This window comes from Apostichopus japonicus, chromosome 19, assembly GCF_037975245.1.
Source record: "Apostichopus japonicus isolate 1M-3 chromosome 19, ASM3797524v1, whole genome shotgun sequence".
Lineage (NCBI taxonomy): Eukaryota > Metazoa > Echinodermata > Holothuroidea > Aspidochirotida > Stichopodidae > Apostichopus > Apostichopus japonicus.
In genome coordinates this window covers 8,892,210-8,907,804 of record NC_092579.1, presented here as the reverse complement: position 1 = coordinate 8,907,804, position 15,595 = coordinate 8,892,210, and the positions used below count along the sequence as shown (strand labels likewise).

General features: G+C 35.9%; 2 protein-coding genes across 2 annotated transcripts in view; both read right to left on the bottom strand.

Annotated features, from left to right (window-relative positions):
- LOC139960676 (uncharacterized) overlaps positions 1-432 on the bottom strand; it is a 53,945-nt gene extending 53,513 nt beyond the window's left edge. Inside the window, exon 1 of the mRNA XM_071959229.1 lies at positions 389-432. The gene's annotated coding sequence lies outside the window, so the exon portion shown is untranslated. The remainder of the gene's footprint in view (positions 1-388) is intronic.
- On the bottom strand, positions 405-5,614 carry LOC139959773 (fibroblast growth factor receptor-like). Its single transcript, XM_071957615.1, has 8 exons — positions 4,545-5,614; positions 3,678-3,878; positions 3,252-3,317; positions 2,255-2,339; positions 1,689-1,982; positions 1,331-1,501; positions 639-820; positions 405-473 (listed from the first exon to the last, which is right to left on the bottom strand). The coding sequence occupies exons 2-8, from the start codon at positions 3,801-3,803 to the stop codon at positions 405-407; spliced, it is 993 nt and encodes a 330-aa protein (XP_071813716.1). The 5' UTR covers positions 3,804-3,878; positions 4,545-5,614.
- Positions 5,615-15,595: the final 9,981 nt, after the last annotated feature.

Here is a 15,595-nt window from a genome sequence, read left to right as displayed (position 1 = left end):
GGGTTATCATAAATCACGATTAATCGGGAATGTCTCGTTTTTGCAACGAAAATACATTCCCCACGGCTAAAGTAAATTGTACGGTCTTTGTGAGGTTCGCAGATATCACTGTTCTTTTTTACGATACGCCTATTAAAACAAATAAACCGATTTGTAGTACTCCACGCATCGTTGTCGACGCATAACATGATTGATGGCAACATGCGAGCCTCACAAGCTCGGCGAGAAAAGTTGTGTAACGTGGGCTAAAATAGTTGCAACAAGTACTACCACGTTACGCTATCGTAGCTATTTCGCGATATATATTGTAGATATTTGGTAACGATGGTAGCCCTAGGCATACGGGCACTTAAACTACACTCAAGTGAAATGCTTTTAAACACCTTACCATCCCATTAACAATGTCACGAGCAACTTATAAACTGTTGTTTCTCCTGTACAGAGTAGATTTGGTCTTTCTCTGAGTTTTCTGTCTGTGTGAGATTGATGACAAAGAATAAGACAAAACAACATGGCATGCAATATTTACGTTCAAAATATGTTGAATCCAATTCTACGATCACGTTACTACAACATCAGATTTCCATGAGTTTACTTAAACTTGTTTAGATTACATGACTGGTATGCATGGGATTTACCCTTCTGCACTCCCGTAAGAAGCCCAGCAAGTCACCATACTTCATATATTCTGTTATTAGGTAGAACGGTTCATTCATTGAGCAGCAAGCAAGAAGACAAAGGATGTTGACATGGTCGCCAAGCTCTGCGATGAGTTTCATTTCATTCAACAGGTCCTCCTTCACGTCATCAAATGCTCCGACTGTAAGAGTATTTAAACAAATGAATGAGAACAATCGCCAAGAAAATTTCGGCAATAGCGCAATATTTTAGATATATGCATGAAATATTTGTCGATATTAATTTCTTTCCTTCAATTTAATCATAATAGCAACATTATCAATAAGTACGAAATGAAAGAGCAATGGTATCCTTTTTCGTTCCTTTCAGTCGATTGTTTCTGTAATTTCGATCTGAGTTCATATAATTAAGAAAACAAATAATTTACTTAAAAGTCTTTCAAGAGTAATTGTTATTGTTTCTATTCTATTGGCAGTGGTAGATATATACACACACACAAATATATATATATATATATATATATATATATATATATATATATATATATATATATATATGTTTATATATATATATATGTTTATATATATGTTTATATATATGTTTATATATATATATGTATATATATATATATATTTATATATATATATAAACATATATATATATGTGTGAACAGAAAACACATTTTCGGTACCTTTCGTTGTCTTGATGGCGACTACAACATCATCAACTTTATTCTTCATGCCGGTGGCCTTGCCGATATGCACCAAACCGAATTCACCTTCTCCTAGCTTGTGCTCGATTATGACTTGATCGTGGCTAATTTCTTTATCTTTCAATATCGGGTCAATCTCTCGGGTCTTTTCTGTAAATCAAACATAGAAACGTGAAATAACCGTTAAGCAATTTATTATTAGTTTTTACGTAATTACCTAATACTTTGTAAATTATTATTATATTTTCATTTACATTAGTGAAGATAATTTAATACATTTTGATTATGACAAAGATTCTTAGCTTCTGACATCAGTCGCCACTGGTTGCATGGTTACCTATGGCTTTCTCTTGGTACATTTGTTCAAGATGGAGATTTTCCAGACGATCGTTAGTCTCTCGTCTTCGGGTTCTAGTCCACAGGATACATACAGTACATATTATCACAACTACTACTGCTAGACCAACAAGTAGCACCACAGCAATTACGGTGGTAGGGAAGCTCGCAGTCGGTGAATGCGGATGTAAGTTCGGAGGCTGACCGGGTGGCGGATCTTTAGACCGTACAGGAGCATTGTTTCTATTTAATGAAACGGTTGATGTCACGGCACCTTCTGGATCGACTGTAGTCTCTGAAAGAGTATTAAAAAAGTAAAGTTTTAATGGTTATAATGTTTGCCAAATGTAACAGAACATGAATATCGAATCTTGGGAAATGGTAAGAGAATCTCCCAAAACGTGTGTAATACAATAATTTGGAAAACAAGTAAAAGGTGAATTGCCATGAGTACCAAACATAAGGAAAATGAATACAAAAATAAATAGCATTTTCATGTAGCATTATTATGACTACTTTTCAATAATAAAAATGGATAACAGAATATTCGCAATCTTCTTAATGTACCTTCTTTAAAAATCATGGCCGCAAACGATTGTGTAAAAAGTCTTCCCGGTTCATCTCCATATGTACCCGAGAGGTATGGAACGATCTAAAATTAGAATATCAGTTGTGATAAGACAAAACCACAAGGACAAAGATACAGTACACTACACGAGCTTCTCATTAACGTGTGATGATTAATTATTTACATGTGCACTCTAGCATCAATAACATTCCCAATGATTGAAAGCAAAAAATCATATAGAGCTTTCATTTGCTTTTTACGATGATCAATTTCTCGTTGCCTATTCTTTTCTTAATTCAACATGATGCCAATATTTAAGACATTAACACAGACATAAACTTACTACTAACACTATTGCCAGTAAGTTTCGCTGTTTACATGTTCCCTACAATCGGAACCCTTAAAGTCAAGACCAAAACCAACTCTACAATCTCAAACAAATCCCCACAGACAACGAAACCCTCTACTCACCATTAATTTATATGATATATTATATTCATATGTATTGCCCGTTTGCGTTCAGTGCTACTGCTCTTAGAGAACATGTAGACATGGTTTCCAAAAGTAATTTAATAGGCGACGGAGGAGTACAATGGGGGGGGGGGGTGGGTGGGGAGGTAGGTGCAACCAACTTTGAGATTATCACCAGCTACTGTTGTTAATTTTGACCATCCTTGATTGATTTGATCGTCATAGCGGAAATGGTTTTCCTTCCCCTCAGATCGGACGGCACCACTCTTTCCTGCAGATAACCCAATGTACTGTTAGATTTATCAGTCTGTTACGTAATAAACCTGCTATATATAACCATGTGTGGATGACTTTTGATATCAACCAATGCCAATCCTTAAGATCTCTTAGAACCAATTCTCTACACAGTTTCCTTCATTGTTTAAGTCGACGAAACATTTGATTGGACCGATATAACTAAATACATTCGGAACTGACATTTTGGTACTTTCAAGATACCGATAAACAATAATATCATAATCTAACCGTTAGTTTGTATTGGTTGCCTTCTTGAATTTCTGGGCTAGTGGCTCTCCAATAGTAAGTTTCGTTCTGCGCAGAAAAAAATGACATTATATAAATGGCAACTTTTGTATTCAATTTCGTTAAAATGTCAAAATAGGTTATACATCATGTTAAACATTCCCCATGTCTTTTTTTTTTTGTATTTATCTAGAAAAATCGATTTGCAAAAATTGATTGATGTAGTACATACATATAATTCTTCTCGTGTATGCAACCCAAGCAATGAAACATTCAGTCAAGTTTTACTTGTACTTGTCATTTATCTCAATGTCTTACAGTTTCGTCGTACAAAATAGTTTATAATAAATATCTTTTGCGTGACTTGCGATATGGAACCAACTGTTGTTACGTGAGCGCATGTTCAGGCTTCTAAATGCTAACACTTACATCGGATTCATGTTGAATGCTATCATTCAATAACAAATCTCCATCAATCGTATGAAGCTGTACTTTATATCGCGATAGCGACCTCATTTGGTTGACCTGTATTGGTGGACACCAGCTGAACATCATAACAATATTGTTTTCGGAGCTATATTCAACACGTTACAAGCAGAACATCTATTGGCATGCCACATCGCACAACGCCTGTGAAGAAAGTCATTATTGAGAACATATTAGTCTTGGAAATTCCAAGACGATTTTTGTCTAAAGCATTGAACTTTCCCACCATTTCAAGCATGTAATGAAACCTTAGTATTGCAGTTGTATTGAACATACATACCGCAGTCATCAATGATTCAATTGAAGTTTGTTATAATAGTTCTGCAAAGTTTGTGGATTCATAGGATAAAATGCCGTTCTTGTAAACTGAGGTATTTACGAAATGTATTGAGGAAATGTCAAAAACGAAATCATTTGTTTAGATCATTAATAAAGCCGTTCCTAAAGATCTGATTCTAATAAATTATATACACTCTCTTTCACCAGCGGAATAATTAGTGGCTTGTTCATAAAATATTACAGTAAATAAATTTAGATATTTGTCAATATGATCTCATTTTAATTGAAAAAAAAAGACAAATTATACTTAGTATTGATGCCAATTAACTACCTAAACATATTCCACATGCCATAACAAAATAATACGTATTATTCATTAAACCATGAATAATTTCAAAATATAATGTAGTCATTATTCGAGAATTATCTTCTCAAAATTAACAAATGGAATCTAAAGCCTTGAGTCACTCGTACATTTCCGTTCGTGAACCAGGGTGAGAATATAGATTAGGAACTGGTAGTTATACTTACTCTGTGCCGCACAAAAAATAGCATCTCTTGTTTCCATGTAACAGTCTAAAGTACCAAAGAAAATGAATTATAATGTTAATTTATGTTAGCGTCTTTTTCATTGCATAGGTAAATACATATGAGATGGTGACATTACGGGATGAAGCATGTCCGAAATAAGAGGGTATTCCGTTGTTCATATGAAGTTACAAGTATATTTCTTGTATGAGTTATTAGAATTCATAAAAAAAAAACTGGATTAACATTAACATTAAGGTCTTCACAAGGAGCCGATTTCATGATCAAATTTAGCCTTAAAGGAACATTGTAGAAGTACATTTTGAAATATCGTGAAAACCGAAATTGGTTTGAATTTTATCTTAATTTTCTTCTTTTAATCTGACCTATCAAGACTAAAATTATACCTCAAGTCATCCTTTAAGTAAAAAATGTGTTTTCTAAAATTCTTTATTCCCAATCATTTTACAATATTATGTTTGTTAACTTTGGGGAATAAACTAAAAACTGTTGAAATCAAATTCGAACCTTAATTTCGACAATATGATGTAAGGAAGGATGATTCGATGATATTTCTCCTGAAACGTACATATAAGGGTGCGATATAAGCGGAGGCCCCTTGAGCATAACATCTTTTAAGTCCATCGCCTACGGCCCGACTGACCCCGACCAGACTCAATTCGACCTTCGTGCCATGGTATTTCGATTGTTGTTAAGACCCATGTGAACTCGATTGGTCATGACCCGGTTATTGATTGTCGTTATGAGCCAATGGTCTGATAACTGACCCCACAACCCGAACAAATGATCAGTGCTCTAAACAACTATTTGCTTCGTTCAGGTCACTTGAAAATGTATTACCTCTAGGTTACGATGTTTAGTATTCCAGACTGAGGCCGTGCTATTCTTAAGCACACGCACCATGCTGAATATTCACGATGTTGACCCGTAACGACGGTCGTGTTGACTCGGGTCGTGGTCAGTCTGGCATTGTGCGGCGAATGTAAGAAACATTTACTTACCAGGGGTTTCAAACTCCTTTTGCGACGCCGAAGAGACAGGAAGGGGAGATCCTTCAGACGTTACACCGTAAGCCAACTTGTTAAAAATACAAAACAGGACTGAACATCCTAAACTATTTAGAGTGAAATATTTTACCTTCCGTAGTGTAAATGTGAAAATACAGACTACCGATTGAGGCATCACGTGACACAGTATGAATTGCGTGCAAAATTTTAAATTGTTTGTAGTTTCATCTGTGCAGCTAAAACAAACAAAACTAACGACATATGCGAGCCAAACAATATATCAAGATGTTTAGTCTGTCAAACTTTGGTGATGAATGCTTTCACTTTATACATAGGCTGATCATCAAATAGGGTATACCTACTTTGTCGTTGAAGATGAATGTTTTAAATCATGATTAGGCATGGTAAGCAATATAATAGTAAATAATAATCATTTTGTGTGTGAAAATAAGATGATTAACTACCGTACAATACGACCGGGGGGGGGGGGGGGGTGAGGGGCAACATAAAAACTAGAAGTAACCACGGGAAATGACCTTAAATTCTGCCCAAAATTACAAGAGTATATTTCATTGCATTAACACAATGTAGACACTTTAGCTGAAATGGTCAGTTTGCCTTCACAGATCATTGAAAGGCATAGAATAATATTCCATTCCATGCATTGGTTGATTTAAACAGTGAAGTGGGAGAAGCAAAAATCTGAAGATATAAGATATAAGAGGTGCAAAGCATTCCATACATTGCTTCTAAGAGCAAGTACAACGTGTGTTCAATACAGTGTGATGCTTCTCACAATTAAGATTCTTACCTGAAACAAAGCATTGTGAGTGAAAGGTGCTTCTCGTGAAATAGTCGCAGATTGCTGCATAGTTTGAAAAGAACCATGATAAAGAGGGGAAAAACGGAGATTGTGAAACAATAGCATAATCTGTGGCAAGAATGTAGACGATTCCTTGTTTTAAAATAACTTAAATAGCTGAATATAGGTTTGAGATTAACGTTTTATCAAACAACAATGAGATGATTGTAATCAAATCTATACCCGGAAGTTAGGCATAAATAACAGTCAGATTACTGCCGAGCCTTTATCTGGCTTCAACATCCAGTAAGGATACACGATATGCATCTAATTGTAAAATATTGGCGTTATAACAACCAGCACATGTATCTCATTGTAATATTGAGTTACCATATCACCTTGCAGAAAGTAGATATGCGAAGTGCGTTAAGCCAATTTGAGTGTGGATTACAATATTAGAAATAATATTAATAATGATGATGATGATAATGATGATGATGATAATGATGATGATGATGATCCCTCCAAAAATTCTGGTACACTCAAAAAAATGAAGTGTTGAAAAGTAATCGATAAGTGTTATATCAAACACTTCAGCCTAGCTCGTACAGGGACAACACCCTCCTTGCTAATTTTACACTTTCCGAGTGTTGAAAATCTAACACCTCGCTGGTGTGGAATTTATCAACACTTGCAGGTGTCATTGTCACACCCAGTCCCCTAAATTTAGCTCTTCAAAGGTGTTTATTACTCAGTTGATGGGAGAGCTGTAGTAACACCACATGTCTGGCTATTCTTACACTCTTTGCGGGTTGAATATGCCAACACCTTACTGATGTTCAATTGACAATTGCAGGTGAAATTGCAAACCCCAAATCCCATAAATATAACACTTACACTCAAAAAACGTGATACACAGGTTAAGTAAAATTATCCTTAATTTTCATGTGAAATAAGAACACTTAAACATTTAATTAAAAATTACTTAACTGCTGGTTTGTACAGTTTTACATGTTTATTATGTAACGCAAATACAACACTGTTATGTAAAATTTTGCCAGAGAAGTTAACATAGTACCCATTTAGTAAATATTTTATACAGGTTTTAGGTTAATTATTACCTAGTAATTAAGTAAACAATATATGGATGCATGTTTGAATCGCTCACAGCAGAGAGGTACATTTAAGAGAGAGCAAAAAGCAATGACAACACAATCAATCCAGAATGTGCGATTTTCAGCAATTAAGAACCCTACTACCTTCCTATTCCAGAGGTCCATATAATATATCCCATTAAATGTAAAATAAACAATTTAGGCTATAAAAGTACTGTCTTGTGGAATGAAGTCAATTTAAAAGTGCCACATTTTCAATTGCTACAGTTCAGTTACTTGGTCTTTATTGTTTGCGCATGCCTTTTGGTATTCCAGATTAAACACAAAGAAACAATTCTTCCCAAAGTCAATTTCAAATATGCAACAACTTTAGAGAAATTCTGATCCATGGGATGAAAAAACATGGAGTGCTGTGTATGATGACTGCTACACTACAGTGACTATGTATTTGTTGTTGGCAAATGCCTTTTGGTATTCCAGATTAAAAACAAGAAACAACTCTTCCCAAAGTCAATTTCAAATAGGCAACAACTTTAGATATATGCTGATCCGTGGGATGAGAAAACGTAGAGTGCTGTCTCTGATAGCTGCTACACTGCAGTTACTTCGTCTTTGTTGTTGGCTCGTGCCCTTGGTATTCCAAATTAAACACAAAGAAACAACTCTTCCCAAAGACAATTCCAAATAAGCAACAACTTTACATACATTCTGATCCGTGAGATGAGGAAACGTGGAGTGCTGTCTATGACAACTGCTAAACTGCAGTTACTTTGTCTTTTTTGTTGGCACGGTAAGCATAAAAATCTCAAATCTGGTTGCACTTCACACCACCAGGCAACTGGTAGACAACTTTTTGGAAAAATTCCCAGGCACCGAAACTTGCAATTTGGTATAATTCAGATTTAACGCGTAGAATCATTTGAAGCAACATCAATGGCTTCATAAATGTCCTCTGGGGTAGCGCATGTCTCTCGATGATCACAAATGACTGCTGAGGATGTATTGTGCTTTCTCCAAGAAGTAACACATATTGCTGAGGTCTTTCTGAAATCTTTTGCAAATAGAATTCCAAGTTGATGCTACCTAAGTAACAAAGAAAAGAAAAGAAATTCCCATCATAATGAAGTTGTGTTAAAACATTCTTGGAGCATAAGCAGTTATTTACATGTACCCCTCACAAAACATTGACATTCCTAAAGAAAATGCACACAATTTAATCAGTTGTGGTTGTCTTCTTCAAGCATGTTTGAAACTAGAAAGCCAGATGGCCTATAGTGATTCCTTGTCAAACAGGAACTTGCATTAAACTTTCATCAGACAATGTAGGCAACTTTTACAACCAATGCATCATGTTAACAATGCTTAAAACAATGCTCACTCCCATTGTATGCAATTGTGTAGATGGCTATGAACTATAACAGCTAGATCACTTCCATAATATCGCTAAATTATGGTTGGGCCTCGGTCTAAAAGTATCACCGATCCACATCAGCTTCGGCCTACTTGCTACAACTTACAAGCTAAATTGGCAATTAGTGGTAATTATATATTGCATTACATGAATATATGTTTATCCCTTATTAAACATAGTACCAGCGTAACTATAGGCCCATGCCCGATGCTATTAAAAATGCATTGCCTTGAAATAGCTTAAGTATATCCTACTAGTACTACTACTACTTAAAAAAGTGACTCGCAGGGTATACGAAGTTACGGTTAACGCCCAAAAGGAATAGAATGCACTAGGTTACATAAAAGGCCTAGATCAAAGTCCTCCGTCCGTCCGTAGGCAATTCCGTTTAATTTTACTTGTATGTAGGTTACACAGATTCGTTGACAATTATCAGTTGACTATGACAAATAGCACCTAGCCTATTATATTAACTTATGGTATGACTTTAACGTTAGGTCTACGTAACGCAAGCGATTCAAATGCATTCGTCTACCCAACTTAGTCGTGGGTCTCTAAGCATATCTCGTTCTTTTCACGTTCACTTACATAATATCAAAACATACCTCCGAATTTTTCAATCAATTCTTCCAGGTCCCAGTCTCCTATAACGTCATTTTCCATGCCATTGTAGCTCGTTATCGCACACTGAGTACGTAACGTTATGTGGCTTGCACGTATATATGGCCGTGGTTACTATAGTACATTTAGTAACGATAAATGTTGTCAGTGGTTTAAACACTTAACTTGCACTAAGAATCCAGCTGATGGGAGGTTTGACCAATCGGAATGCTCGAACTGAAAGTACACTTTCTGCAGGTGTAAAAAATACACGCTACATGAATTATGTAACCCTACTCAGGGTCAGAGTAACCCTTCAGGTGTAGGGTGAACGGTTACACCTGGAAAGTGTTTAAATTCAACACTCCATTTTTTTGCGTGTAGATTGATTGCTAAGAAGTACCATGTTTGTAAAGATAATGGCTGCAGGCTATTTTAAGTACAGTAATGCGTTTTAACGGCAACCTAACTCACCGACAGTTTGTCCTTTGCGCTCGCACTCGCTGCTTGCAGAGCTTCTTTACAACTTCGGAAAACCCATGGAGTAAGACTCGTACGAGTTGTCTCAAGTTGGAGATCGGTAAGGTATACCACAACTATGCACAGGATATAATAGGCTGATGTTAGAAAACATAAATGGTAGGGGCACGGTACCGTGTCAAAAACACTTGGAGGGAAAGACGCGTTATAGGTGAATCACATTGATATTTACTTGTTTTGCTACAATTGATCAAGATGATAGTGACCGGTTAAAGCATCTATACAATAGCTTCCAGGTTACCAAAAGTAGTCTGGAGTGGCAGTATGCACGGGTGACAAATTCTCAGTCAAAAGACTGTAAATAGGTGGCATTATTTGTTAAATCTTTGATATATCTGGAGTACAATTTTTTTTTCTGTTAAAATTATCACGAATTAGAATAAATATACCAGGCATTTCGTGTATATGAGTTATTGAAAATAATCTATAATAATGCACTTCTGATTTTACCATTAAATGGACTCTTCTTCATCTCTGACATGGATAGTGGGAAAACTGTAATAATATCCTACTAAATGTTCTAAACGGCCGAAGCAAACTTATATTTCAGAAATAATAAAAAAAAGTTGTTGTTTTCCAATTGACATCGTTTACTATTGTCAATATTCATATTCATCTAAGCCATTTTCCGTCTGGAAGGAAGGGCAAGGAATTAAAATCGCATCTGTAGTATGCGCGCGAAGCAAGTGGAAATCACTTCAAAGGGGCAATGCGTCCTTTAGACAATCTACATATGTATCACCTGTTGGGAGTGTGAATAATTCACTTCGTTAACCAAGCCACAACCGCCTCTCCGCGTTCATTAAACAGACATCACGTTTTATATTTATTTGACATCGTAAAAAAAATAATATGAAAAAAAAAGACATGTGCTCCAACCCTCAGTATAATCTGAGTGAATTTCTTTTAGCAAAATCGCAGACTCTCTGTAAAAGTGGTCATTACGCACAAGCATAACCATTTTGTAATATATTGCTGTTGCCATAGTTGGGAAATATTTTGTAAAGCAAGCATTGTTAAAAGTTATTTTATGCATTACCAAGTAACTGATGAGAATTGATGCAACGTTCTATCGTCAAAGGTTAAAATATACATTTGCGATAACATTGATCTCATTGACGATGGGCAAATTCAGATCAATTTCGTCATCAAACTCAATAAAAGCATATCACTCAACGATATTTCTTAAACGCAAGTTAATTGTGTTTCCTCAGAGATTTGGGCAAATATCATAATCATAATTGACCTCGTTGCCATAAAGAGCACATTTCTTATATGGCATGCTATTACAAATGCATGCACTTACACGATATGTTAAGTCAACCAACTTCCTCATAAGGAATAAGGAATAAAGAATAAGGTATAAATCTTCCTTTTGTATGTATCCACTTTAGGTAATGAATGATAAAAAGCCCTTATGAATCATCAATTATATCGTCATGAATTACTACCTTACATACTATTTAAGTACACAGTACGATGGTAGAGGATCCTAGAGTACATTGCGTGCATGCTGTAGTAGAGGTGCCCATGAAGGTTATGTTTCATTTTACTCTCTGTATTTCCTCGTTTGCGGTATGAGAGACTTATGTGCAATCTTTTATACTGACAATAGCAATTACAATAATTCAAAGAAAAAGAGGGTAAAAAAATGAAAGAAGAAATCAAAATGTATGAAAATGTTGGTTGGGAAATTACATAACAAACTGAAACATGAAAGTTATGCGGATACTGTGGTAAGGGCTGACTTTAACTTATGTGCATACTGTGTTGGAGGCTCCATGTTACATACATACTATGGCGGAGGTTTCCATGATACATATGAGCATACTGTGTTGGAGGCTCCATGTGTATTGGAAGCTCCATGTTACGTACGTATACTATGTCGGAAGTCCCCATGATACTTATGTGCATACTGTATTGGAGGCTCAATGTTACGAACACACATACTATAGCGTTGGCTGCAAGGATAGTTACGTACTGCATACTTATCTGGAAGTTCCCATGGTACTTTCGTGCACACATGTGATGGAGGTACCCATGTTACTTACATTCATACTGTGACGGAGGTACCCAGGATATATTGTACAAAAGTATCCAGTTTCCATTAGCTTCCTTCAGTGTCGTATAGCTCAATTGAATCGAGTTTGGTGGTATGGGATCTTTTCAATAAAAAACGGACATTTGTAAAACGCGTTAAAATTGTTCAAATTTTGTCTGAGATACAAATTGTGACAGATACGTTCCGCGCAGTAAGAAAATACAATGTACAATAATATGTCACCACGGAAGGGGCTGGCTTGCCAGTGAATATATAAAATGTTTCAGAGAACCACATGGTCATTGATTGGTATTATTTCATGTTTTTGTTTACATTAAGTGTTAGTTTTTTTTATTATGTTACCGCTATAGCAATCCATAGAGCAACCATGAACCGTTGATGTTGAGAACCAGACGTAGTCTAGGAGAAGCTTGGCCACTATACCACAATAAACAACAATCGAACATCATATGTTATCGACTAAATTGTATTATCAGAACAATCACAGTATCAAGAACAAATATGGCTAAAGAACTAAGCACCAAACCATCGAACTCAGTTGTAGAACGAGCATCAAAATCGATCGAATACTTAGAGTTCAGGAAATGATTCCCTACGACATTGTAAATATGCTTATATGTCAGGGCCCTTTTTAACATACTGACTAGGGGTACGCGGCCCTCCAGGCCCCTACATGGCCCACACATTCAGCTCATAAGCCGCCCACCCCTAGTGGGTCCCTCTTTGACATGTAAAACAAATCATGATAGCACAAACCTAACATTGAATTTGCACCTAATTTCCCATCTGGCCTCCCCTCAGCATGTATAGGCTAATGCTAACATCAGAATGCCCACACGTGCTTTGATATCTTTACTTCAGTGTAAAGCAATGACCAAAGCAAAGCTTTTTTTTCTAATTTCCCTTGCCCTCAAACTAAAGAATGTTTAGATGCATCTTACAAGCCTGGGCAGTGTCATTTCCGGCAATATGGGAGCATTTTTTAGCAAAAATTCTCTTGCTGCACTACGCGTCAACCGGTGCTGGTTGTCCGCTTAGATTGTGTCATGATGGCCCCTTTTAAGAAATGACCCACCCAAAATGCAACATGCAACAACAATGCAACACGCAATATTTCAACATGCAACAATGCAATATATCAACAGTTCAATGTAATTATTTCTTGATGTTCCTCAACTTGCATCTTGGGGATTCCACCAAGGCAACGGCCCTGACCTTTGATTGGCAATTCAGTGACAGTTTCATAGAAAGCAAATCTTAGAACTAACTACATACCTGCATCAGTGCATCGTTGCTTTTCTATTCCAGGTAGAAACGCATCGCCAGATTTGCTTACAATCATGGCGATGTACATTATCATCAAGGAAGTCTTCATATTGGCTTTAAGTCTCATATTGACCACAGTATATATAAAATAACAAAAATACAAAGAGTTGTGAAAGGAAGTGCTCTAAAATTCATTTATGGCTTAACGAATAGAGCACTCCCTACTTAACTTTGAAAATATACGTACATATATGTCTCTAAAAAGAAGAAGAGAAAAACCCTGACCCTGTCCCTGACCCTTCTCAAAACCTCCCGACCCCTGCCACGACTTCCCCACCTTTCACCATCTATAATCCCCAGCTATAACCCGACCCACTTACTCAAAACCTCCCATCCATACACCCACCCAACACCTGTTGAAACTTTGCCTGAAAAAGGTACATGACATTATAATACAAATATCAATAGTTGTTTAGAAGGGTCTTAGTTATTTTTTTTTATAGAGTGGAAGTGAGCTTCTAGATTTCAAATGATCTGATAGGGAATTCCAAAGAGTTATCGAATGGTTTTGTACAATTAATACGGCAATGTTTGTTTTGAAAGGTTAACAACGTATTTTTGTGTTTTGTCTGGTTCTGCAGTTGTGCACCTGATAATTATGTTCAAAGAAACTGTTGATTGAAGATGGTACATGCCTTTGTGTTAATACTTTAAAAGCAAAAGTAGCAAGATTTTTCGGAATTAGATCTGATAATTAAAAGAATATTCAGTGAAGAAAATAACTTGTTCGCACGCTGAGGTGCGTTCCCAATATGTCGAATAGCTCGCTGTTGTAAGACTGTTAGTTTAGTCCGATCAGAAGAATATCTGCCCGACCAAATGGTGGAACAATGTGGTGGAACAATGACAGATTTGGAAGAATTAATGTGTTGTAAAAAGTTCTAGTGACATTACGCGGTAAATTGTTCTTAACTTTTAAAATATTACCAACAGCTCTGGCTACAGTTATGGAAATTGAATCAATATGGTTTCGCCAAGTATGATTTGAATCAATTGTGATTCCCAGAAATTTAGCATTGTCGACTTTGTTGATGTTGATATTATTCAAGATCTCTAAATCCCACTTTTGCTACACATACTAAATACAACAAACTTTGTTTTATTAATATTTAAAGATAATTTGTTGGCTTTGAATCATTCATTGAAATGATTTAATTCGTTATTAATTTTATCCTGAACAAGTTTAGCATCTTCTCCCGTAAAGAAAATATTTTCATCATCAGCAAAGAAGAGTACTGATGTATCCTGGCATATGTGATTGACATATAAAATTAACATGAAGTGGTTCCAAAATGGAAACCTTGTGGTACTCCACAATTTATCTGCAGGGGGTCAGAGCTATTATGATTAATTGAGGTGAACTGATGTTTATTTGAAATGTAACTATTGAACCAGGAATGTGCTGTACCTCTGAAACCATAATAAGAGAGCTTTGTTAGGAGAATCAATTGTGTCATAACGCCTAACTAAGGTCAAGGAAGATTCCAACTGAGGTTTTTTTTTTTTTATCTAAAGCATGAGAGATTTACAGCATCAATGAGAGCTAGCTCGGTTGAGTGACCAGGACGAAATCATATTGTCTGTTATATAAGGATGTTATTTTCTTCCAAGAAGTTGTGAATAAGATTAAACATAAGGCGATCAAGGATTTCAAAGAAGCTTGGTGAAACGGAAATTGGACGATAAACTTCCAAAATGTCTTTTTTAACTTTTATTTTGATAGATGGGAGTTAATGGGACTTTTGCAGTTAATCGCTGGGAAAACATTTGTACAAAAATACATGTTAAATATATGACAAAGACGGTCAGCAATATGGTGGATAATATTTTTAACTATTCCAGGCCTAAAATCATCACACCCATCTGATTTGTTCTGTTTGAGAAAAGTAAAAGACACTTTTATGACTTTTTGAACTGGAAGTAAAATATATGACGAAGGGTTAAAGTCGTTAGGTGACAAGAAGTTTGCTTGATTAGAATTTGAGGGGATATGAATTGACAGTAATGGCCCGATATTTACAACAGCAAAAAAGCAATTGAATTAATTTGATACATTATTAGAGTGGCTAACATTCCCGTAAGCGGTTTTGAATGGTCATGGATAGGAGAGAAGCTTTTTCTTTTACCCTATGAGAGTATTTATTGTCGACCAAGTTGATTTGGGGTCATT

Excerpts from the sequence above, each read along its gene's own strand:
- LOC139959773 (XM_071957615.1), bottom strand. The coding sequence starts at position 3,803 with ATGATGTTCAGCTGGTGTCCACCAATACAGGTCAACCAAATGAGGTCG. Across the intron at positions 1,502-1,688 it reads GTACCAAGAGAAAGCCATAG|AAAAGACCCGAGAGATTGAC; the intron begins GTAACCATGCAA and ends TTTGATTTACAG. Across the intron at positions 474-638 it reads TCTTACGGGAGTGCAGAAGG|ACAGAAAACTCAGAGAAAGA; the intron begins GTAAATCCCATG and ends AATCTCACACAG.